The sequence below is a fragment of the Fukomys damarensis genome, unplaced genomic scaffold (genome assembly GCF_012274545.1).
Source record: "Fukomys damarensis isolate Sample0158 unplaced genomic scaffold, DMR_v1.0_HiC HiC_scaffold_15, whole genome shotgun sequence".
Classification (NCBI taxonomy): Eukaryota; Metazoa; Chordata; class Mammalia; order Rodentia; family Bathyergidae; genus Fukomys; species Fukomys damarensis.
Genome location: NW_022900927.1, coordinates 11,652,266 through 11,678,061, shown reverse-complemented (window position 1 = coordinate 11,678,061; position 25,796 = coordinate 11,652,266). Strand labels below are relative to the sequence as shown.

The window sequence follows — 25,796 nt, the reverse complement described above, 5'->3', positions numbered from 1 at the left end:
ATCAGTTTCTCACACTAGAGAAACTATTCAGTATTTACACATATGTGCCCTATTTGTTTCACCTAAGTGTGTCACCTCAATGTGCATCAATTTAGCTATAAATGTCTCTAGATTCTCATTCTTTATGGCTGAGAAGAACTTCACTTTAGAAAAAAAAAAATTAAAACAACATTTTCTTTATCCAGTCTCCTATTGATGGCCAATTGGGTTGTTTCCAAATTTTAGCTATTACAAACTGTGCCGTTATAAACATGGGTGTCAATGTGGCTTGGTAGGGTTCTTTTTTTTTTTTTTTTTTTTTAAGAAAAAATACTTATTTATGTCTTTCTTAGTCCATATTTGCAGTACATAATGACTGGATTCACTGTGGAGTGTAGCCACAGGTACACAACACATTTTAATTCTTTTATTCTCCTTCCTTGCCTCTGATTGTTTCTTGAACTCAGCCAATGCTCAGATGATGTGGACTCCTGTCTGATGAGAAATCAATTAAGTTCACTCCCTGTAAAGGGGATTAACCTTTTTGGGAATCCATTTTTAGAATCTGTTCAGGCTGACTTCACACTTACTATGTCGCCCACACTGGCCTTGAATTCACGGTGATCCTCCTGTCTCAGCCTCCCTAATATCAGGATTGCAGGTGTACCCCACCACACTTAGCCACACCAGGCTTTGACTTTCTTTTTGTTGTAGTTGTTTTCAAGGACATGCAGTAAATTCTTGGCCAAGTTTTATAATAATGTCCTCGCTTTTTGGGGGGGCGGTGCCAATGGTATTGTGCTTTATTGTCCTTAGAAGCCACTAGAATGGCTGATTCAGAAACACTAGTCTGTCTTTCTGTCTATCTGTCTATGTCTGTCTGTCTTTTTGGTTTTTTCTTTTTAGTATTGGGGGATCGAACTTGCAACAACCTCCCGCTTGTAAGGCAGGCAAGGTACCACTGAGCTAAATCCCTGGCTCAGAAACACTAGCATTTCACTGAAAAATCAGTGAGTGAATTAAACCAATAGGGATGACAATAAAAATCCTTTTCATAAAATAAGAGGGATTAGGTTGAGGAAACCACACAGCTCGTGAAAGTAAAACTCTACCAACCTCTCTAAGTAGTTTGTTTTTTATTTAGCACATTAATGTGGGGTTTTACTAGTAAAAAATGTGATGACAAAAGTAAGATACAATTTCGATAGCAAAGGAAGGTGCGTAGAGTGTGTGTGGTCTCATGCTGTGTCAAGTACTGTTCTGGGTGCTGGGAGTAGAGGCATCAGTGAGACTAAGAGTTCTGCAGGCTCACAGTTGTGTCGTCTGTCATTGCGATCAGAGTCACTGCATGACTGCCAGCATGTGCCATCGTGCTGAGTCCCTCTGCTAGGCAGTGAGTGCCATATGTAGTTGATTTTGATTTGTATGAGAAAAATATGGTATTGAGTATATAAAAATAGATAATATGACCATTCCCAAAGAACGCATCATCAGAGCAACAATTATCTCCTCAAGGCCATATGTATTTTGCCTCTCTCTCTACCACTTTCTTTTCCAGATTGTTTTGAAGTAAATTTCAAGTGTAAAAAAAATACTTCAAGTGCTTGCTTCGGCAGCACATATATTAAGTAAATACTTCATTATGTGTAACTGAGGACGATGCTTAAAGAGGGGAGCTTATTAATCTGATTTTAAATGTAAAATATTTTTTGTTAAAATGAGTCAAGGTGTTATTTATATATATAGAGAGAGCAATTGAAACTGCTTTCATTGAGGTGAATTGAGATATTTGTATCTCAACCTCTCATTTGAAATACCTGCTTTTGAAATAATAGGGATTTCAGCTCCCTAGAGTTCCTTTCTTCCTTCTTCTCTTACCTCTTTGAGTTAAACCCTGGGCCTTGCACACCACTAAGTAAATGCCCTATCACTGAGCCACATCCCTATTCTGTCTCTACCTACCTACGTGCCCACAAGGTGTCATCACCAGATTGTTCAGGTTGGCTTCAAACTCTCCATCTGCTGGACCACCAGATGTGTGACACCATATCCAGGTCTCCTTAACAATTTTTAAAGACACTCTTACAATTTTTATTTCTTGTTTGTATGTAAGACTTTTCAGTTTTTCTATTCTAGTGTCCTTCTCTTCCCTCATCCCCCCTGTATCAGAGATCAAACTCGGGTCCTTGTGCTTACAGGGCAGACAGCAGAACCACTGAACTAAATCCTCGGCCCTCTAATCTAGTTTTATGTCTTTCTGATATTGGAGATAGAACCCAGAGTCTTGAGCATGCTAGGCAAAGGCTTTCCCATTGAACTACTTCCTCAGCCTCCAAATTTTTGTTATTATAATGGTATTTCTTTTTTTTTTTCTTTTAAATCGAATTTATTGGTACATTCTAGGTAGACAGTACATTTACATTCATTACTGGGATCTTGTACCTTTACATGCCAGGTCTTGGTTTTCCTTTTTTCCCCTTGCTTATAATGGTATTATTTTAGTGGGTATTCCTAAAATGAAGGTATACAATGTGGCCTCTATACCATATGCCCATTTAGAAAGGAAAATGATATATTCACAACTCAGTGTAAGATTTGTATAAGAATTTCAAGAATATTTTCATTCAGGTCTGAAAAGTGCAGGTAATAGGAAGTGCTGCTTGAATTCTTTTTTTTTTTTCTTTTTTAACTTTAAGCTTCTAAAGGAAAAAATCTGAAATCTTTGTTTCTTAAAATCTTTTCATGTAAGTTGCGAGTTTTCTTTAAGAGTAGATGTCTAAAGAGCAAAAGTAGAACCGCGTGGTACTCATTAAAGTTTTTTTTTTTTTGCTGGTACCAGGTATCAAACTCAGGTCCTTGCGCTTGCAAGGCAGGCAGCAGCACCACTGATCTAAATCCCTGACCCCTCATTAAAGTTTTTTAAACATACAGGAACTGCCCATTTGATATTTATTGTAGGTATAAAAGCTGTCATTGGGAATTTTGTTTTTGTTTTTTTTTGCTAACCAATGACCCAAATATTTTCATTAATTAGTAAATGATGCTGAAGATTGAACCCAGGGCCTGTCCCCTGAGCTGCATCCCCAGACTTTTTATTTGATTTCTGAAGCAGAGTCTCCACAGGGCTGGTGTGAATTTAGGATCATCCTTCCTGAACCTCCAAGAGTGCTTGGATTACAATGTGTGCCACCATGCCTGGTTGATAAAGGCAGTTTTGAAAGTATAGAAATAAAATGCAACTTAAATTTAATTTCTTCAAAAGTTTTATCATATACAGTCTTGAAATAGGATTGTGGTAACTGGGCAGGTAACTGAGCAGTTGAACAAAGGAAAAAGCTGCTTTGTAAAGTAATAAGCTCTTTATTTAGAACAGCATTGTGGCGAGCATACATTTCATAAATCCTCCTAGTAAGCATACACAAGCAATCATTTAAGGTTATTTGGAATGAATTTTTATGGCTTGTTGGAATTGGGAGAATTATTTTACTTTTGGGAGAGTTATTTTACTTTTGTGAATCACTAATATGGAATTAGAAATGCTTGTGAAAATTTTATTTTTCCTACTTTGGTTTAAAGCAATTTTGCAGAAGCTCCATACTCACTTAGACTTAATTGAAATCTCTGTGAAAGGTAGTTTTGGGGAAAAAAATGTGTCAATATATTTATTTGTATATCATCTTTTATGTAAGCAGAATGTATCTTAACAATTTTAAAAATATATCTTCCAATTTATTTTTTCCTTGACTAATTATTGAACCTAGGACTCTTGTGCATTGGTAGGCAAGTGCTCTGCCATTGTGCTGCACACCCAGCCCCTTATCTCTCGTTTAATATGGAATATACTACTAAATGGTCACTCTATATCCCCACGGGGGAAAATCAGGTGTTTTAAGCTTTCAAATAGATATAAAATATTGAGTTTGTTTTTTCCTTATAATTGAAAATTTTCCAGTCTCTTGGGAAATTTGAATGTAAGGCAGTAATTAAAAAACCTTTCAATACTTTTGTGATTAATGCTAAGAAGCAATTTAAGGGACCACCTTGAGGAATTTAGTTTTTTAAAAAATAGACTTGCAAAGGTAATGATGTAGCATATATTTTTGGAGGGCCCTGCATGTGCTAGGACTTGTGCTAAGCACTTTATGTTCTGTGTCTCCTTTAGTCCTCCTAGTAACTTCAAGGATGTTATGGTTTTTATTATTGTTGTTATTATTATTATTTTGGTTTTGTTTTTTGTTTTTTGTTTGGTACCAGAGATCAAACACAGGACCTTGTGCTTGGGAGGCTGGTGGCTGCACCACTGAGCTAAATCCCCAGCTCAAGAGTATTATTAATCCTATTTTATATATGAGAAACTGAACTTTAAGATTAAGTTAAACAACTATGAGTGTTCAGCTTTACCTTTTGTGTAGTTTTTATTGTTATTAAGTCAGGCGATATATTACTCATGTTTTACACCAAGCTTTCAAATTTATTTCACCCAGTATCACTAAAAGTACCATGAGTGCACTAGAGCAGATTACTGATACGTGTTCTGTAGCTCTCTATTCTTACTGCGATGATCTTTGTTAGTTATTTTACATTAGCTGCTAAAAGGAGACAGCTGTTCTTTCTCAGTCCAGTTCCCCAAGTTCTTCCACAGAAAACCTATCCTGTTGTGGAAATGTTAAGATATCAAGAGCGTATTACTTTAAAAACTAGTTACAATTTTGTATTTTGCTTCTAAACTTGTAAGCCAAAAGTTCTCTTCAGTTGTGCTGAAGGAATAGCAAAATGTTTCCTTTTGATATTTCTAGCTTGTGGGAGTTGGTGAAAGGAATTAGAGTTTAGCAATAGTTGATAGGAAATTCTTCTGTAAAACATCACTGGCAGAGAAAAACCTGTTTCCCTAGTTCTCTCAGTAACCATTGTTTAAACTCAGAGACCCTGTGACCTGATGACTCCACAGGTAGTGAGAAAGAAATGGTTTACAAAGTACAGCTGGACTGTTCACAGTAAACCTAAACCGGTGTACTCAGTGGCTAAATGATGGTATCCTGCTTTCTCAGTACTACCTGTTAAGGATAGGGTCAGAGGTATTCTCTTGGATGTGCAACTTGGTAAACAGAGGCCAGACATGCAAAAATGCCAGTGGTGTTTATGTAGGAGTTGAAATGTAAACTAAGGATCACAAGTTTAGTGAGGACAGACCGCCTGTCTTGAAATGTATGAAACCTGATTCCACAGACAGAATTGTCAAACAGCATTCAAGAAGGAATAAAGTACTTTTCATCCCCCAAGCTGTCTCCTTTTCTGTCTTTAAAAGTTGGAGCTCTCTGGGGTCTCCAGTCTCCCTCTAGAGAGACCAAGGACACTAGCTCAGCATCATCTCCTTGCTTGATGTTGCTTATATATAAAAACCTTGTACTTCTAAGTAGAATAGTTTGAATCCAGTACATCAAACATATGTGCTATCTTTCATGGTTTTATTTCTGCATTTCTTAGGAAACTAGAAATAGAGTTATAACATCCTAACTCTCTGGAGTTTATTTTCTTATGAAAATGTAATGTTTTGTTTTATTTATTTATATTTTGGCATTGCTCCTTGTTATTTTGAATGCTTGGCTTCATTAAATAGTTTTGTTTCCTTTAATCCTCATAAAGACTTTACTATTAGTTATTCATGTTATTTCATTAATGCATTTTTGTTTCTTTACATATTTATCCTGTTTGATTAAGGATAAGATTTCCTGTACTTAAAAAAAGCTTTCCAAAATTAACTAGAGAAATTAGTGATTTTTTTTATATATTTCTTTTTTTGTCTGTTTTAGGATGGCTACCATAGAGTAGTTAATATTGTGCCAAAGAAACCACCACTGCTAGAAAAGAAACCTCCACTGCTAGAAAAGAAACCACCACTGCTAGAAAAGAAACCACCACTGCTAGACAGACCTGGTGAAGGAAGCTACAGTAGATATTACAGTCATGTTGGTTACCGAGAATATGACCAGGGCCGCAGTTTTTCTCACGATCGAAGAAGTGGTCCACCTCACAGAGGAGTATGTAAATTTCCCCCGTGTACTAACCGTTATGATAAGTTTAAAATTCATGTAATTAAAATGTTTGTGACAGCCATAAAAGCTGTTGAATAAACATTTCCTGCTGATGCTCTGTTGAACATCCTGCTGGAGCTGTCCAGTGGGATTGTAGTCATGAATCTTGGAGTACTGGACAAAGTGGGTAAGCACTCTGGACAGCTCAAAATGCCAGTATTTCCAGGCAGCTTACCTTCTTCAGTGCTAGGGATCAACCCAAAGGCTTTGCAAATGGTAGGCAAGTGCTCTACTACTAAACTGTTATACCTTAGCCTGCCTTTTTTTTTTAATCTTTTAAATTGAGCAGGGGTTTACAGAGCTTTGTAATCTCTTGCCTTGATACTTAAAAAGTGATGAGCATATGGTTACCATTTTGTGCTGGATGTAACCATTTACAATTACTGTATATTCATGATAAAATGCTATATAGATAAAAGGGGATAAGGTTGTTGATAATCTCATTTTTGTTATAGTTGTTAAAGTCTTTGCTAGCTCATATTATAATGTACTCAAACTATTGTTCATGTCATATAGTAAGCACTTTAAAAATATTAGCTGCTATTATTACTTTTACAGTTTTTCTCTTGATAATTTAGAAGTTCGTAAAGTTGCCCTCATTTCTTATTAATTTGATTAAAAGTATTTTGGACACAGTTCATGTTTTAGCTTGCATCTTTAGAGTATTCTTAACTTTTTTTGCCTTTTCTGTTTCCCCTTTTGTACTGTATGTAACATAGTAATTAACAGTACATATTTAAATACTGTTACAATAAAATTTGACCTCACACTGGCTATGGGATTAGTCCCCATGGAGTACTCTTGAAGAAGTAGAGGTCAGAGATTTTCAAGGATGGGTATTTATGGGACCTCAGTCCTCTTATTATTACATAATAGTACCTTTGACAATTCCAAAGCACTCAAAAGACTATTCATTGTGTTTTGTGCTTGTTCCTAAACTTTGGAGTGTTATAATCTCCTTACTTGTCATAGAATTGATTTTTTTTGTTATTGTTCCGATCTTAAATGTCATGCTGTTCCTTTGCCAAGAGGGGTCAGGTGTGGAAAAGTTAATGCTGTGCATTGTTTCTGTGTTAGAAATTCTAGATTTTGCCATCAGTCATTCTCCAGGTAGATTCAGGGCGAAACAATTTGATTGTTGCATAAACATTTGTTAACCCCTTTTGTGATAGTCTTTTGTGACCGTTAGTACAAAGAGTTGTGTATTCCTTGGACTAGTTTTTGAAACTTTATGAGCATATTTTTTTTCTTCCCTGAAAAACTGAACCATAATAGTGCTTCTAGAATGGCACAGTTGTTTCCTATTGGCCTTTTAAGTTTTGTCTGTCTGGGCTAGAAATGTAGTTGAGCGGTAGAACCCTTGCCAAATGTGTGGGAGGCTTTGATTTCAATCCCCAGCACCATGAAACAAAACCAAACCATTATTGTTGTCTTCATGCTTTGTATAACATTTAAAAAAAAAATACCAAGCATATTTGTTATCCTGACAATTATCATCTGGGGTCCATTTACATAAAACAAACCACTTACTTGATCTGGCATTGTATTACAGTTGTTGAATTGTTTCCTTTTGTTTATATTTAACTTTGAAAAGGAAAGTGATACATAAATTTTACTTAAGAGTAGGAATGTGTTGATAAAGAGGAAAATGAGTTTTTCTTCTTCAGTCAGTTTTCCTGATTATAAATTAATTGCATGTTATAATTTTTGCATTGTATAACTTTAAAGTGACTGGGTATAGATTGCTATTCTGTTCTTTTATGCACCTTTGCAAATATATCTTAGAGGACAAAATGTGTTTGATTTATGTTAAATTTAGTACTGCATAGTACACCATATAGCTTATCAGTGATAGTTCTTTACTATATTGCTTTTAGAGAGGTGTGAAAAGAAAACTTGAAGTAGGAAAGTGGAAAAAGTAACTAATTTCTTCTTTGAGTTTAAATCTTAAAATTGATGAGAGAACCTGGAAAGTGATGGGTGTAGAAATAATAATTAACTGAAGCCTTTGCTCTCCAGTAGCCATTAACTGTCTTGATATTGGTATCAAGTGAATCTATCAAGTGAGTAATGAATCTATCAAGTGAGTAATGCATTTTAATAGAGGTAGATGGTACTGCAGGTTCTCACTTATTATCTCCTGTTGGTTATTGCAATGGATAACTTGTTGTCTTTGAGGTGTAGCAATATTTGGAAGAAAAGTATGTTTTCCTTTAAAAATTTTTGACCTTAAAAATAGATCTCCATAGTAATGCTGGATATATCCTGCTTATCCAAAAAATTTTAACTGTCTAAATAACTTTGTTATGTTACAGGATGAATCTGGCTATCGATGGTCAAGAGATGATCATTCTGCAAGTCGACAGACTGATTACAGGTAAAAAAGATAAAGTAATAAGTGGAAGTACTTTAATATTTTACTCTCTGTGATGTGTGTTTCCCTCAGGCATATAGCTGAAAATATTAGGATTTCAAGTTATGAAAGCAGCAAGCTTTTTTTGTGTGTGACTGTAATGGAACTGGTAATTAATATTCTATGTATATCCACATTTTGAAATTGACAATACAGAAACATACTTTAAAATAATTTCAAGTATTGATGCATTCTTGCAAGTTAATACGCTTGATTTGGCATATGAAGGATGAGATATACATTTTCTGAATTAGAAATAAAGTGTTTCTTTAACAGATGGCCTTGTGAAATTCTGTGATGTTCTCAGTTGCTTTCTTCTGATGACTAAAAGAAAACATTTTGAAAGGCCCTCAGTCTTTGTTAGCTTTGGTCACTCATAGAAGGTACCTGATAGAATAGTTGGTGGATAAAAGCTACAAACAGAGCTGAGCACAGTAGTCCAAGGAGGCTACTGATTGCAAGTTTGTGCCCAGCCTGGGCAGTTTTTGTGAGAACCTGTCCCAGAAAAAGGGGCTGGGCATGTAGGTCAATGGCAGAATACTCTCGAATGTAATCCACAGTCCTATTAAAAAAAAAAAGTGATGGGCAGATGACCAACTTTTTGTTTGCTCAATTTTTGGCACTGGGTTGAACCCAGGCCATCACACTGAGCTACATCCCAACCCTTTCTTTACTCTTTAATTTGAGACAAGGACTCACTAAGTCTCTAAGTTGTATGGGCTGCTCTCAGATTGCTGTCCTCTGCCTCAGCCTCCCAGAGTGCTGTGTGTATAGGCCCGGGTCACTGTGCCCTACTGATAACTTGGTTTTGTCATTTGTTCTTAAAATGCCTCTACAATAGTCATTTTGGGAGTTTTAAAGGAGTCCTTTAATGATGTTTTATAAGCTGTCTGGGAAAAGAAGCCCAAATTCCTAGAGGATGCATTTACGTGGAGAAAGACAGTATCTGCCACAAGACCATAGGTACCAGAGCTGGACTCATATATTCATTGGGTCACAGCAATGCATTTATTATGTTAGGTCCAGGCGGTAGCTGTGCATACAGTGGGTTCCAGGGTCAAGAGCTCACTTCCTTTTGGAGCAAGCAAGAAGAAGCAAGCCAATCCTTTATCTGGTAGTGAGCAGCCCTTCAGTAGTTGGGCTATAGTTCCCTTGTCTCTGTAGACAACCGTGGAGTCTGCTCAGCATTAATAGGTAGTTAGGTCTTACAGTTTGACATTCAGTTCCCGTAACAGGCTACCAAGAGAAGCAGTAGAAAGAATAAATGCTGAGAAACAGGCTTTGAGAACATTGAACACTCAGTAGTTTAAAAAGCTTATAGCCAGCTGGGAATGTAAGAAAATTTAATTTCTTTGACCTGATAGCATTTGCTGTACTGAAAGATAAAGTTAGAATCAGAACAATACAGTGACACCTGCTATTGCTGTTTCAGCTCAGCATGATACACCTTTGCTCTTGCAGGAAAGACAAGAAAAGTAAAGATGTAGAGGTTACAGTGGAAAATTTTTTTCCCCTTGTGTTTTGGCAGTACTTGGGACCAAATGCAGAACCTTCACATTGAGCTACAGCCCCTTTTTATTTATTTTATTTTCCATTAAGTTTATTGGTACCTTTTAGGTATACAGTGCAATTACATTCATCATGAGGATCTCGGATCTTTACGTGATGTATCTTGGTTCTAATTTTTACCCATTCCGAAGCTCTCCCTTCACCCCTCTACCCTTCCCTATTTACAGAGACTTTGTTTCCACTTTCTCCTTTTTCTTATTTTTCTTTTCTTTTCTTTCCTTTCCCTTACCTGTCCCATTGCCCCTACTCCTTTAGACCTTTTCTTCCTATTTCACATTATCAGTTATAACATTTGAACCTTTTTTGCACCTTTAGTTTTTCACTCCAGAGAAACGAATCTGTGTTTATACATGTGTGACCTATTTATTTCACCTAAGAGTGTGATTAAGAATATGGCCTCGGGCTGGGGATTCGGCTCAGTGATTCTACCACCTGCCTTGCATGCACAAGTACCCGAGTTCAATCCCTGGTAAAAAAAAAAAAAAAAAACCCAAAAAAACCAAACTATTGCTATAAGAATATGGCCTCAATGTGTATCTATTTAGCTATAATTGTCTCTAGTTGCTCATTCCTTTTTTGGGGGGTATTGGGGATTGATCTCGGGACCTTGTGCTTGTGAGGCAGGCAGTGGGACCACTGAGCTAAATCCCTGGCCCTAGCTTCTCATTCTTTATGGCTGAGTAGTATTCTATTGTATACAAAAACCACATCACCAATGTCTGCCATGTAAAGGTACAAGATCCCAGTGATTAATGCAACTGTATTGTATACTTAAAAAGCACCAGTAAACTCAGTGAAAAAAGGAAAGAAAAACCACATCTACTTTATCCAGTCTCCAGTTGATGGGCACTTGGGCTGTTTTTAAGTTTTAGCTATTAACACACTGTGACAGTATAAATGGTGTGCATATATTGCTGTGGTATGATTCTTTTAATCGTTTTAGAGAGATATCCAGCAGGGGGATAGCTGGGTCAAATGAGACCTCTAATCCTAGTTGTTTGAGATATCTCTATATTGATTTTTGCCGTGGTTGCACCAGTCTGGACTCCCACCAACATTGGAGAAGGGCCCCTTTCTCCTCACAGCACCACCAGCATTTGTTACTGCTTGATTTTTATTGATAGCAGCCATTCTGTCTGGGGTACGGTGGACTCTCAGGGTTGTTTTCATCTGCATCTCTTGAATGATTACTGATTTTCAACAGTTTTTCATATATTTATTTACTGCTTTTACTTGTTTGTCTGAGAAATGTCTGTTCATTGCAGATGCCTACTTTTGAATCGGGTCTTTACATTTCGGGGTTATGATTTATTTTGAGTTTTATATATTGTAGATAGTAGACCTTTGTCTAAGGAACATCTGATAAAATTTTTTTCCCACATTGTAGATTGTCTCTTTGCTCTGTTGGTGGTTTCTTGCAGTGCAGAAGCTTTTTAATAAGATGAGATCCCAGTTGTTGATTTTTTTGCAAGTTCTTGTTTTTGTGCTACCCAGGATTTGTTTGTAAAGTCTTTTCCTATGCCATTGTCTTCAAGAGTTCTGCCTAACTTATCTTCCAGGAAGTTTAGTGTTTCTGTTGTAATATTTTATCTTTAATTCACTTGGAATTTAGTGCATGGTGTAAGATAGAGTTTTATTTTAGTTTTATTCTTAGGCAGGTTGAAATCCAGTTTTTTGACTACCATTTATTGAAGAGGGTACATTTCCTCTTGCGAGGATGGTTGGCTCATTTATCAATGATGAGGTAGCTGAGTATGTCTGGGGTTGTTTCTGTATCTTCCAATCTATTTCACTAATCCTCAGGTCTTTTTTTTTTTGCCAGTACCATGTTGTTTTTATCACAGTGGCTTTGTAGCATAGTTTGCTACATAGTTGCTTTAATTTCTTTCTGTTGTCCAATTGCTGTGGCTAATGTTTCCAGATCTATATGGAACAGCATGGTGATAGTGGATATCATTGTCTTGTTTCTGATTTTAGTGTGAAGGTTTTCAGTTTTTGGCCATTTAGTATGATGTTGGCTGTTGGTTTTTTATAGCTAGCCTTCATCAGGTTGTGATAAAGACTGTTCGAATTTTCTGCAGGGTTTTTATCATGAATGTTGGATTTTGTTGAATACTTTTTCCTCATCTGTTGAGAAATCATGTGGTTTTTGTCCTTGACTCTGTTAAAGTAGTGTTACATTTATTGATTTACATATGTTAAAGCATCCTTGCATCCCTAGGATAAATCCGACTTGACCAGGGTGTATCTTCTTGATGATCTTCTTTATTCTGTTTACCAATATCTTATTGAGGATTTTTGCATCTATGTTCATTAGGGAGATTGACCTGCAGTTAGTTCTCTTTTTTCGTAGGGTCTTTGTCTGCGTTTGGAATCAAAGTAACCCTTGCTTCCAGGAATGCACGTGGAAGCATTGCTTCCCTTTCAATTTTGTTGAAGAGTTTAAAGAGTAGTGGCAATAATTCTTCTCTGTGTGCTTTGTAGAATTTAGTGAAGCCATCAGAAACTTGTTCTTTTTTTTTAGCTGTTGATACATTTTTAATTATGTTTTCAGTTCACTTACTGTAATCGAGGTATTGAGACTTATGTCTTTTTCATTCAGCTTTGGTAATTCATATGTATCTAGGAATCTGCCCATTTCTTTTCTTTCTTTATTTTTATGTTTTATTTTTTTGAGACAGGGTCTCACTATGTAGTTGGGACTGACCTGGAACTCACTATGTAGCCCAGGCTGGTCTTGAACTCACAGTGATCCTCCTGCCTCAGCTTCCCGAGTAGTGCTGGCATTACAGGAGTGCACCACCACGCCCGGCTGTCCATTTCTTCTGTGTTTTCCATTTTATTAGAGTACAGGTTCTCATTGTAGATGTTGATAATCCTCTATTTCTGCTGGATCTGGTGTGACTTTGCCCTTTTCCTTTCTAATTGCATGGATTTGAGACTCCTTTGTTTTGAAAAGATTCCTAAGGCTTTATCGATTTTATTTATTCTTTCAGAAATGCAACTCTGATTTGTTGATATATATATATTTTTTTTTAATAATTCTCACAGTAGCCTTTTGAAACAGGGTCTAACGAAGTTGTCTAGGCTGATCTGGAACTTGTGATTCTCTTGCCTTTGCCCTCTGGAGTAGCTGGGATGATAGATGTATACCGACATAGCCAGCCTGTTCTCCATCACTTTTATTTATTTATTTTTTGTGCGGAGCTTGTTGTGTTGACATGTAGAATTTTATATGTTTGCAATCAGATTATATTTTTTTAACATCTTTTTATGTGCTCTTTCTGTAGTCTTCATATTCATAAATTGGAATTTTCATCATTGCTAATAAGATTTTATGTATTTGTCCTATGTGGCTCTTTTCATCTAATTGCTGGTGCAGATACTTTGATTTAGCTTGAATTAATTCTTTGGAGAGGTCAAGCAAAAGTGTATATGTGTCACATAGTGAGCATACATGTCAAATTTCACTAGACACTGTGTACATTAGAAAACAGTGCTACAGCGAATCCTAATATATAGTATCTCTATGAATCAGTGTTTTGTTTTTTTATGGAATAATTGAGAAAAGCAGATTTTTTTTTTCTTTTTTTAAATGGTCTCACCGTGCAGTTTTGGTTGGTCTTGAACCCATTATGTATCCCAGGCTGGCGTTAAACTTGAAGCAATCCTTCTGCCTCAGTGTATTCAGTGCTGGGAAAAAAACGTGTGTTTGTTTGTTTGGTACCACAGATCAAATTCGGGCCCTTGTGATTGCAAGGTAGACTCCAGAACAACTGAGCTAAATTCCCAGTCCCCAAAACAGAATTTCTGAGTGAAATGGGTTCCAAGGTTTTTTTGTTTGTTTGTTTGTTTGTTTGTTTTTGTATTGGGGATCAAACCCGGGACATTGTGCTTGTGAGGCAGGCAGCAGAACCTCTGAGCTAAATCCCTAGTCCATGATTTTTAAGTTTTAATAGATGTTAGTTTGCCTTGTCAAAAAAATCTTACAACATGTGAGCTTTTATCTTGGTTAGTCACTTTTCCTTTTGATTTACTAATGTGAGTAGGTTTTTGTAATTTCCCTTAAATATGCTGCTGTAAATATCCATGATTCTAATGGAGTGATTTTGACATAGTACAGTAGTACATTCTAATGTTGAACTCGGAGAATGTTTCTCGTCCTTTCATTCTACCCTTTAAGTCCTTTGGTTGTAATAGTTCATTATTTGACCAGTTTTCTGAACTGTGTTGTGCCATAAAAACAGGTAACAGTCTCTGTTTAAGGTCATAGAGTTTATTCTGTATTGTATGTTGAGTCCTATGTTCAGTATTTCTTGTGTGCCTGATTATCAAATGTCAGTGCTCTTCTGACCTCTGGGACTAAAATTTCTACCTTAATGTATCATATTTAAGATGAATTGGTGATGGTAGGCAAATAGAGTTTTTGCGAAGAGAAAGCAGAGCATGGGATAGCAAATACTGAAGCTGTGCTCCCTCTGCTGCATCTTCTTGTGGCAGCAAGGTGTCATCAGAAGCACTTAAGCTTCTGCTTTCCCACAGAAGCTGTACTTTACTGCCTGAGGTCTCTCTGGCTGTCTGTACACCATTCTCTCTATCCTGTGGGCTCTTGGAAGATTTCCTACTTTAAAAAGGGAGGGCGGGGACAAGGGGAAAGAATGAGAACCAAGACCACCTGTCATATAAAGGTACAAGATCGCAGTGATGAATGTAACTTACTGTATACCTAAAATGTACCAATAAACTCAATAAAAGAAAAAAAAAGAGTATTCAAATAGAAAGTAGCTGTTGGTTTAGAAAAAACTGACTGCAGTGACTGCAGCCACGCAAAGAGTGGTGTTTATTAGTAATATTCTGAGCATTTAGGAAAACCGTGTGCTAGTCATTAATTCTGGTTTTGTCAGTGAGACATAGGTAATGATTCTATGTACTGTGAGAGGAAAGGATGAGAATGTTTGAAATACATTTTAAATTTGTAGAATAATTACAACAACAATTCAAAAACCCTCAGTGAGTCGTGAGTCATGAGTCCCTTTTAGTGTCTCCAGTGGCTGTAGTCATGTTCCAGAAAGATTTCTAATTTGGTCTCATGAATCACATTTTTGTATACATAAGCCTGCAACAGCTCTTTTTTCTTTTCTTGAATTTTTGGCCTATTATTTTTGGCAAGATGAATACTCGACAGAACGTTTCTCTGTATAGTTTGGTGTTTCTTTGTGATTACATGTAGGTTAGTTATACATTACTGTCACGATAATTCCTGAATATATTTTTCGGTACTGGGTTTTGAATGCAGGACCTTCACACTACTTCCTCACCCCTTTTTATTTTTATTTTTTATTTTCACTAGTTCCCCAGGCTGGCTTGAAATTTTTTTCTTTTCCCACCATATCAGGGATTGAACTCAGGACATTGTGGTTGCCAGGCACCCCTTGGGCTTGAATTTTAATTCTCTTCCCTTGGTCTTCTAGGGTACTGGGATTACAGGTGTACACCACTCTGTGTGATTTTGTTTCTTTGTAGGCTGAACATACTGTTGATTTGTTCCCTTATTGGTGGTGACTTTATTAGTCTGCAAAGTTTTTTCACTAGGATGTTATTTGAAATTAAATATTTATACTGTTCCCTATTCCATTTTAACTCACTCCTTTTAGCATGCATGTCTTCCTTACCTGAATTATCAGTATTGTTTGGACATGTTTGTGTTTCCCAAAGTTTATATGTTGAAATTCTAACTCTCAGTGTGATTATACTACAGTACCATATTTTCCCCAAAACAAGACTTAAGTGTTATATTGACTTTTGCACAAACATCTGCAGTAGGGCTTATTTTCAGGGCTCTCTTACTTTTTCAGGTACTATAGTCTGCCTTTATTCCTTTATTGGTGATGAGTATCATTTCTTTTGCTTGTTGACGGTTGTGTATCTTTGGAGAAATGTCTCTTCAAGTTTTTTGCCCAATTTTGAATTCTCTTTTGTTTATTGATTTTATTTTATTTTGTTTTATACTCTTGATATTAAATATTTATGGTTTAGTATGACTTGCACATATTTTGCCCATTCTTTTGCCTTTAATTAATTAATTAATTTTGGTGCCGGGGACTGAACTCGGGCCCTTGTGCTTGCGAGGCAGGCGACGTAACCACTGAGCCAAATCCCCAGCCCTCTTTCGCCTTTATCAATCATGTTCTTTCCAGCAAAATAATAGTAATGTTGAGGTCTGTTAGATCTGTTTTTTGTTGTTGTGTCTTACGCTTTTCATGTCATATCTGTGAATCTACTGCCAGACCAAGCTGGTCTGTGTTATTTTGGCAGATCTGTGTCTTTCTGTGCTCATTTTTCTCAAAGATGTTTTAGTCCCTGGTACCATCAAAAACAAAAACAAAACAAAAGAAAACAAAGAAGATGTTTTAGTCTCTTAGGCTGTCTCTGCCTTAGTTCTAAAATTAGCTACTTTTCAAAAGAGCACAGGGTCTTTGTAATGGAGAATGTTTTTTTGAACCCAACCATTCTGTATTGACAAGCATAAACTCATCACAATATTTTTTCTGTTTCATATTTTTTTTTGTCTTTTTCTGTCATAGAGAAATCTGGCTCTGAGTTGTGGGGAAAGACCTTCCTCTTTGGACGAAAGAGAGCTCTGCATATCTTTTTACTCTCCTAAATATCTTGCCAAGATATGCATAGCCCAACTGTTCATTCTCAGAGTGTTGGTTGCAGTGAGTGATCTTCAAGGATGAAGAGGTGTCGCCCTCTTTGTCAGTTAGTAGGCTTGTTTATTGCATGGTGTCAATATGGTGGGTTCTCCAAATTCATTGTTTCCCAAAAAGTGACCAAGCCCACTGCTTCTGGAGCACTGTGTACCCTTGTATTACCCTGTCCTTTTGGGATTTGTGAGCAGGGAGAACTGCTGCAGGTACGCTAGTATTTGCTTGTACTTGCTGTATTGTGAGTGATAAACTTACTTGTCTCTAAGCCAGGGTTCTTTGTCTTCTACTAGCATCCATGAAACCATTAACAGTCTAATTTATGAGCTTATATGTAAAAGCAAACCTCAGAACTGACACCAGTGTCAGCAGCATATTTATTTGCTCATGTTCTTGTATGTAGTTGTCTTTTTTTTTTGGTACTGGGGTTCAAACTCAGGACCTTGTGCTTGCAAGGCAGACAGCAGAACCACTGAGCTGAAATCCCTAGCCTGTAGATAGTTAATCTTGACTCCTGTACATAGTTCTCCTTTCTCCTCTGGTACCTTCCATTTGTAGTGTGGCACTGCTGGCCACTACACGGGCACCTTGCTTTCATATTCCATAGGTCTGTCGCAAGTGGAAATTTATAATTTTGCTATTCTTTTCATGTTCTTCTGTTTTGTGGGTTTCATAGTGTAGGGCATTATGTAGTGTATAAATCTAGCACATGTGCTTTAGTGATTCATATTATTCTAATGGGGGTGTGGAATCATGGGAGGCAACTAGATTAACAATTAGCAAGAGGCAAGATAATGTAGCAAGTTTTCTGTCATTACCCTTCTGCCTAACTCCAGAAGTTATGACTTTCATATTTAATACAGCCTGGTTTTTTTGGTACCGGGGATCGAACTCGGGTCCTTGCTCTTGGGAGACAGTCAGCAGAACCACTGAGCTAAATCCCCGGTCCAAGATTCTGATTATTTACCTACATTTCAAGTGTGTCATCGCTTCTTATTTTGCTTTTGTATTTACAGAATGATATCCATTCAGTCAAAACACCTTTTATATAAAATTTAGAATATATTAGGATTTTTTGTTTTATTTTAAGGACCATGCTATGTTTTACCAAGGATAATTGATTTACAAAGTGAATTTGTTTTTAACGGTCCTCTTTTCCTCTGTTGCTCTGTTATGAGGCAGGAGTGTTTGTGTAATGTTTAAAAAATACGAAGCAAGATTGTCACTAAGTATCCAGAATATATTATTTTTACATGTTGGTTGTTTTTCTTTTTTCCTTCCTATGTTTGATTTAGAAGTTTTTCTTACCTAATTCAGCGTTTTCATACTTACTGATATTTTAAAAAGAGAGGTTCTACCTTTAATTATAGTGATGTTTACCTTGTTTGATGATATATTATTTGACAGTAATACTAGAAAACTTTTATTCATTTAGTTCAGTGGTACAGGTATTTACTGATTGTGTACTATATATAGGGCACTGTGTTTATATCATTTTATTATCTAGTGAGTGAAATACATGCACAAGCAGACAATATGCATGCTCAAGTTGTGTAAAGTGCTGTAGGGACATGGGAACGTTTACCAGTGCTGTGATTGTAGAAGTTTCTTCTTAGAGCTGAAAATATGAGCAGAACTTGAAGCTGAAGAGTTAACCACAAAATGAACCATGAAGAGCACACTCCTGTACAGGGAAGATGAGCACAGCTGCATAAAACATGGTGTGGAGCAGTATTAATAGGTGATTCCAAATGAGCTGAGGAGTTGTGAATTGAAATTCTAAAAAAAAAAAAAAGGCTGAGTTTTATTGTTGAATTATAAGATGTCTTAGAAATTTGAACCTGGTATGGGAAAGGGTGCTAAGGAAACCTAGTGAGAGTATTGTTTGTCTTCAGTGCCTTTAAAAATGACACTGGAGATGAACAAGAAATTAAGAATATCTGAATTGGAGAAGGGGAATTGGGATGCAGAAAACCCTAACTTTTGATAAATGTGTGTAAGTGGAAAAATCGGCAAGATGTGTTTGTTATATGTGAAAGTAAGGAAAGAACTATGCAGCTTTTTGGGTTTGTTTAGTGTGTGCAATAATTCCATTATTTAATATTAACAATATAGAAGGAATGATTTCCAGGAAGGCGGCTGCCTTCAAAATTAAGATTGAGGAGAAGATGTAAGGAGAACATGTCAGACAAGAGCAGAGAGCTAAGGTCAGAACCCTGAAAGTAATGAAAAAATCACCTTTTAATACGTTCATAATGGGGCTGTACAGTATTTCATATACCTTGCTGTCAGGCAGCCTGAACCATGGGTGTATGTGTGTGACTATCCCATGCATGACTGCAACACTTCTACCACCATTGATACAAGCCACCTGATGAGATGGTCATGTGTGTACCACACCCATGGCTCAAGCTATGGGAGCATGTTAAAGCAGTATTGAGAGCAGGGCATGGTGGTATACCATGCAATCCTAGCTATTCCAGAGGCTGAGGCAGAAGGATCACAAGTTTGAGAGCAGCGTGGGCTACACAGGAAACCCTATCTGAAAAAAAAAGAGGGCTGAAGATGTAGCTCATTGCTTGAGTTCAGTCTTGAGTACTGTGTGCATATGTATGCACCAGTGGCTAATGAAGCCAAATATTCAAGTGTAGAGTTCAAGATATCACTCAGATTTGGTTGTATAGGGGTGAACAAGATGAAAGTAGGCTCCACGTGGGTAGATAACTTGTTAAGATGTAGTTGAGCAGGAAAGTAGAGAAAGACATGGCTAAAAGGAGATGTTTTTATTATCTTAATGTGGTTAGTGACTTGAGCATATCTGTAGGTTGAAAGGGGAGACATTAAAGGTACAAGTCAGAAAAGGGGAAACTGATGAAATGATAAAGACCACTGATGAGAGTGCCAGGTTTTGACAGGAGATAAGCCGTATATAAAGAGAAGAAAGTTGAAATCAGGAAGAGGTTCAGTGGAGGTAATTTGGGAGTAGGGAACTAGGAATGGTGTTTGAGGCAGTTCATGCTGGTTGACTGCTATCTTTCTCATTTTTAGGAAAGAGAAGACATTCAGGAGGGTTTTGGGCTGGTTAGAGGGCTTTGGGAGAATAATGAAGATATGGAATAGCTATTGAGGTAAATGAGAGATTGATCTTAGCATTAGTAAGTAAAAATATTATTGAGTGCAGTTGAAAGCAGAGTGGAAATTAAGAGACTGACACTGTTCTGGGGCCAATTTCTAGGTTTGAGTAATTTCTGTAGGATATGGCAGTCCAGCGGTATCATCAACGAAATCACAGTTTGAAATTCCAGCTTTTGGTTGACTAAGTTGATATATCATCAGTATTGCAGGGATTGAAAACTTTTAGTAGTTAAGCAGGCAGGGCAGTGAGGGAGGCTACATTCAGGATTCCTAGAAAATAAAGGAGACTGAAAGTACCCAGGATTTGGAGATGGATAAGAGTAAGAAAACTTAAAGATAAGTCGTGATTACGATATGATGAATGGAATAAAATACTCTGATGAAGGGCACTTCCGGATAGCAAATGGCAGGGGTTAGGAATTAGGTGGTTGGCTTCAGTGTATTTGTGAACATACAGGATATGGGCAAGGGATTGCAAAATCGCAGTATCACACTTGAATTTTGAAAGTTTACCATAATTTGAATGAGATGTGTGGCAACGTGGGCGATGTCATCTTTAGGGACAATGAAAGCATTACCAGGAAGTTGGTAATTTAGGGTACCGTTGGATGGTATGAACTTCAGTAAGAATTTTGTTGGACTTCACCCGTACCACTATTTCTTAGAGGCCAGTGGATTGAAAAATCCTTTCCAGGCTTGGTGGTACATGCATGTGATCCCAGCATTTAGGAAGCCAAGACAGGAGGATTACAAATTCAAATCCCTAGGGGCAGCCTCGTGAGACTGTATCAAAGTAAAAAAGGGCTGTTGGCCAGTCCATACCTGTGTTCCCAGCACTTGGGAAACTGAGGCAGGAGGATCTTTTTTTTTTTTTTTTTTTTTTTTTGTGGTTTTTGAGACAGGGTCTCACTATGTAGTCGAGACCGACCTGGAACTCACTATGTAGACCAGGGTGGGCTCGAACTCACAGCGATCTTCCTGCCTCAGCCTCCCGAGTCTTGGGATTACAGGCATGTGCCACCACGCTGCATAGGTGCTAAGGAAACCTAGTGAGAGTATTGTTTGTCTTCAGTATAAGGATGCCTTTAAAAATGACACTGGAGTTGAACAAGAAATTAAGAATATCTGAATTGCAGAAGGGGAATTGGGATGGAGAAAACCCTAACTTTTGATAAATGTGTGTAAGTGGAAAAATCGGCAAGATGTGTTTGTTATATGTGAAAGTAAGGAAAGAACTATGCAGCTTCCTGGTGGTGGCGCAGGCCTGTAATCCCAGAACTTGGGAGGCTGAGGCAGGAAGATCGCTGTGAGTTTGAGCCCAACCTGGTCTACATAGTGAGTTCTAGGTCGGTCTCAACTACATAGTGAGACCCTGTCTCTCAAAACAAAGAAACAAAAAACCAAAACAGACTTGTGGCTCAACGGATAAAAAAAAGAAAAAAAGGGGGAGGCCAGCGTGGACTGCATAGTGAGCTCAAGGCCAGCAGTCTGAACTAAACAGTGACTCTGCCCCCACTCCCTGCTAGTGGTGTAGCTCCGTAGTAGAGCTCCCTTAAGTTCAGTCCCCAATATTGAAAAAAAAAAAAAATCCTACACCTCATCTACTTGACCTTGAAATGGGATTATTAGTGTGCACTTTTACTACCCAGGAGCTTGAGGGAAGATAGAATTTGTGTTCAAATGCTAGGTTTCACTTGGAAGGATATTCTTAGGAAGAGGCTGAGGATGTAAAAGTACTTAAAAGATCACTTTGTTACTATATTGTATTAATAAGTATACCGAATGCAGTTGTTGTACATAAAAGTACTTGCAATTTTTCCTAGTAAACAGTTAATGTATTTAAGCTAAAGTGTTAATGTCCCTGACTACTAGTAAAAATACCTGGTATATAGTATTTAAATAATAAATGTAAATGAGTGCCAGATGAGAGCTGCTGCTGTTTGGTACTAGCTGTCTTTGCTATTTGGGTTTGTAAGCCCAACAAGTTCTGCTTCAGAAGAAAGAACTTTAGATTTGAAAACTGAAATCTTTTCACTTTTTTCATTGCTTACAACTGTTTGAAAGCAGTTTGCAATCTCAGGGGCCAGGTACCAATTTGGGACTCTGGAATGAAAAACCTATGATTGAATATAATAGCAGCTTGTCTGATACACTGACCAGTTCTCATTGCTGGCTATCCTTTGAATTATATGTAAGCCATTTGAAAAAATACTTGCCTGGGTCCCATACCTAGCGATCTGATTCAGTTGATCTTACTTGGGGCCTGGGCAGCAGTAATTTTTAAAAGCCCATCAGGTGATTCTAAGGGGAAAGATTGGGAACTCAAGGCATTCTATTCAGCTCATGTTAAATGCTAGAGTTGTATTTTTATATATCACAGTTTTAGCGGTAAGGTAAGTAAGCACTTTTCATCTAATAAACTCTACAAGAAAACCACACAAGTCAAGGTTTATGTATAGCTCACAGGATCATTTTAAGTATAACCACAGTCTAGGTTAAGACAGAATATTACTTATCCTAGAAACGTCCTTCCTCCCCTGCTCAAAGTTGTTCTTCTCTAAAAGTAACCACACTTTTGACTTCAAAAGCAATCTTAACTGTCAGCTGAATGACTTGGGCTCTGAAGAGCTAGCAGAAAAGTTTTGACTTTACACAGTTATATTAATATACTGTGAAAAATCAGATTTGAACCATGTTGGGAGACTGGTGCAGTGAAACTCATTCCCAAGGCTCTGACACTAGGGTCTATGACAGTGTCTCACAGTCCTTCCAGAGCATGCCTTTGTCATCCTAAAAGTACTCAGTAGTTCTAGTTCCCACTTTGGCCTACAGCTTCCCGACCACTGAAAGGTTTCTGCTGTCTTCCCGTAGTGCTAAGCCAATGACTGTATGTTTAGTGCACAAGTCTTTGGTGGAACAGACCCAGACCGCAGTGCAGCACCAAAATATGTGGGAGGCAAAGCTGTGTGGGAGGGTTGCTGTCAGTGGAATTGCATGAGATACTTTACCCCCTTTTTTGTGGTCCTAATAATTAACATAGGGCCTCACACTTCTAGGGAAGCACTGTACCACACTGGGCTACATCCCCAGTCCCTATGTTTTTCCCTATGTTTTAATTTTTTATTTTGAGGCAGGGTTTGCTATATTATCCAGGCTGGCCTTAGCCTCCCTGGTACTTGTGATTGAAGGTGTCCATCACTGTGCCCAACAAGATACTCTTGTATCTGATTTCTTTTAAACTTACTGTGATAGTTCTCAGTAGTCCCTTCATTTTTATTATGATGTTCATTATATTATTTACACTGTTCATTACCATAGGATATACTCTGTAGTCTCACTGTATGAATTTTTTAAAAAAATCTATTTCAGCATCAGCACGCCCACATGTACTTCCAGCACTCTGGGTTGATTTCGTGATAGCAGCCATTCTTTCTGGGGTGAGGTGGAATCTCAGGGTTGTTTTCATCTGCATCTCTCAAATGACCAGTGATGCAGAACACCTTTTCATATATTTGTTGCTTTTACTTCTTTGTCTGAGAAATGTCAGTTCATTTCAAATGCCTGTCTTTGAATCGGGTCTTCATATTTGGGGATCCTAATTTTTTTGAGTTCTTTACATATTCTAGATAGTACTCCTTTGTCTGATGAGCAGCTGGTAAAAATTTTTTCCCACATTGTAGATTGTCTCTTTGCTCTGTTGGTGGTTTCTCTTGCAGTGCAGAAGCTTTTTAATAAGATGAGATTTTTGTTGTTGATTCTTTGTGCTAGTTCCCATGCTACTGAGGATTTGTTCATAAAGTCTTTTCCTGTGCCAATGTCTTTTGAGAGTTCTACCTAACTCATCTTCCAGCAAGTTTAGTGTTTCTGTTTTAATATTTAGACCTTTAATCCACTTAGATTTTTGTTTAGTGCATGGTGAAAGATGAGGGTCTACTTTTAAACTTTGGCAGGTTGAAATCCAGTTTTTCTTTTCTTTTCTTTTTTTGGTACTGGGGATCGAACTCAGGTCCTTACGCTTACAAGGTAGGCAGTGGAACCACTGAGCTAAATCCCCAGCCCGAAATCCAGTTTTTCTAACACATTTTATTAAAGAAGCTATCTTTCCTCCACTTAGGATGGTTGGCTCCTTTGTCAAAGCTGAGTACATCTGGAGTTGTTTCTGTATCTTCTAATCTGTTCCACTAATCCTCAGGTCTTTTTCTTTGCCAGTACCATGTTTTTATCATAGTGGCTTTGTAGCATAGTTTCAAGTTACGGGTTGTGATACCCCCTGCCATGTCTCTGTTGCCTAGAATTGCTTTTGCTATTCTAGGTCTCTTTTAGTTCCAAATGAATTTTTGGATTATTTTCTCTAGTTCTGTGAAATATACAGTTGGGATTTCAATCGGAATTGCATTGAATGTCTGTAGCAGTTTTAGTAGTATGGCCATTTCACTATGTTGATTCTTCCTACCCAGGAGCAGGGCATATCTTTCCATTTACTTGTATCCTCTTCCATCTCTTTTTTCAGTGTGTCGTTGTTTTCAGTGTAGAGTCTTTTGCTTCTTTCTTTAGACTGATTCCTAGATACTTCATTTTTTGGGGGATGCTATTGTGAAAGGAATTGTTTCCCTAATTTCTCTCTCAGTGAGTCTGTTATTTTTGTGAAAGAAAGCTATTAATGTTTGAGTGTTGACCTCATATGAATCCATCTACTCTGCTGAAAGTGTCAATTAAGTCTAGAAGTCTTTTGACAGAGCTTTTTGGGTCTTCTCTGTAGAGTATCATATCATCAGCAAATAATGACAGTTCTTCCTTTCCTCTTTATTGCTTTAATTTCTTTCTCTTGTCCAATTGCTGTGGCTATGTTTCCAGAACTGTATTGAACAGGAGTGGTGATAGTGGACATCCTTGTCTTGTTCCTGATTTTAGTCTGAAGGTTTTCAGTTTTTGGCCATTTAATATGATGTTGGCCGTTGGTTTTTCGTAGATAGCCTTTATCAAGTTGAGATAAAGACCATCTATTCCAATATTCTGTGGTGTTTTTAGCATGAATGGGTGTTGAATTTTGTCAAATGCTTTTTTCTTCATATATTGAAAGGATCATATGGTTTTTGTCCTTGACTCTGTTATAGTGTTACATTTATTGATTTACGTATGTTGAACCATCCTTCCATCCTTGGAGTAAATCCGACTTGGCCAGGGTGTATGATCTTCTTGCTAACCCTCTGTATTCTGTTTGCCGTATCTTATTAAGGATTTTTTCATCTGTGTTCATTAAGGAGAATGGCCTGTAGTTCTCCTTTTTGGTTGGGTTTTTCCCTGGTTTGGGAATCAAAGTAACACTAGCTTCCAGCAATGAATTTGGAAGTATTGCTTCCCTTTCTTTTTTTTGGTACCAGCGTTCAAACTCGGGCCCTTGTGCTTGTGAGGCAGGCCCTGGAAACACTGAGCTAAATCCCTTGCCTACTTCCCTTTCAATTTCAATGAAAAGTTTAAGAGTAGTGGCAGTAGTTCTTCTCTGAATGTCTTGTAGTATTCAGCAGTGAAGCCATCGGGGCCTGGGCTGTTCTTCATTGGTAAACTTCAACTACAATCAATTGGGGTGTTTGGAATTTTTTTAATCTTCATTCAGCTTTGTTAATTCTTAAGAAATCTGTCCATTTCTTCTGTACTTTCCATTTTATTAGAGTACAGTTTCTTGAAGTAGGTATTGATGATCCTCTGGATTTCTTCTGGATCTGTTGTGAATTCAACTTTCTCGTTCCAAATTGCATGGATGTGAGCCTTTTCTTTCCTTTTTTTTTTACAAGGTTGGCTAAGGGTTTATTGATTGTATTTATTCTTTCAGAAAACCAACTCTTAGATTTATTGATTTGTGTGTGTGTGTGTGTGTGTGTGTGTGTGTGTGTGTTTTTTTCT

General features: G+C 37.4%; 1 protein-coding gene across 7 annotated transcripts in view; it reads left to right on the top strand.

Moving 5' to 3' along the window:
- Positions 1 to 25,796, top strand: part of LOC104873989 (periphilin-1) — a 282,429-nt gene that overhangs the window by 188,453 nt on the left and 68,180 nt on the right. For 5 of the 7 annotated variants that reach the window (XM_010640942.2, XM_010640938.3, XM_010640937.2 and 2 more), the window contains 2 exons: positions 5,790 to 6,017; positions 8,387 to 8,448. In XM_010640942.2, coding sequence (XP_010639244.1) covers positions 5,790 to 6,017; positions 8,387 to 8,448 — 290 coding nt within the window. The remainder of the gene's footprint in view (positions 1 to 5,789; positions 6,018 to 8,386; positions 8,449 to 25,796) is intronic. The other 2 variants (XM_010640940.3, XM_010640939.2) reach the window with 1 other exon arrangement.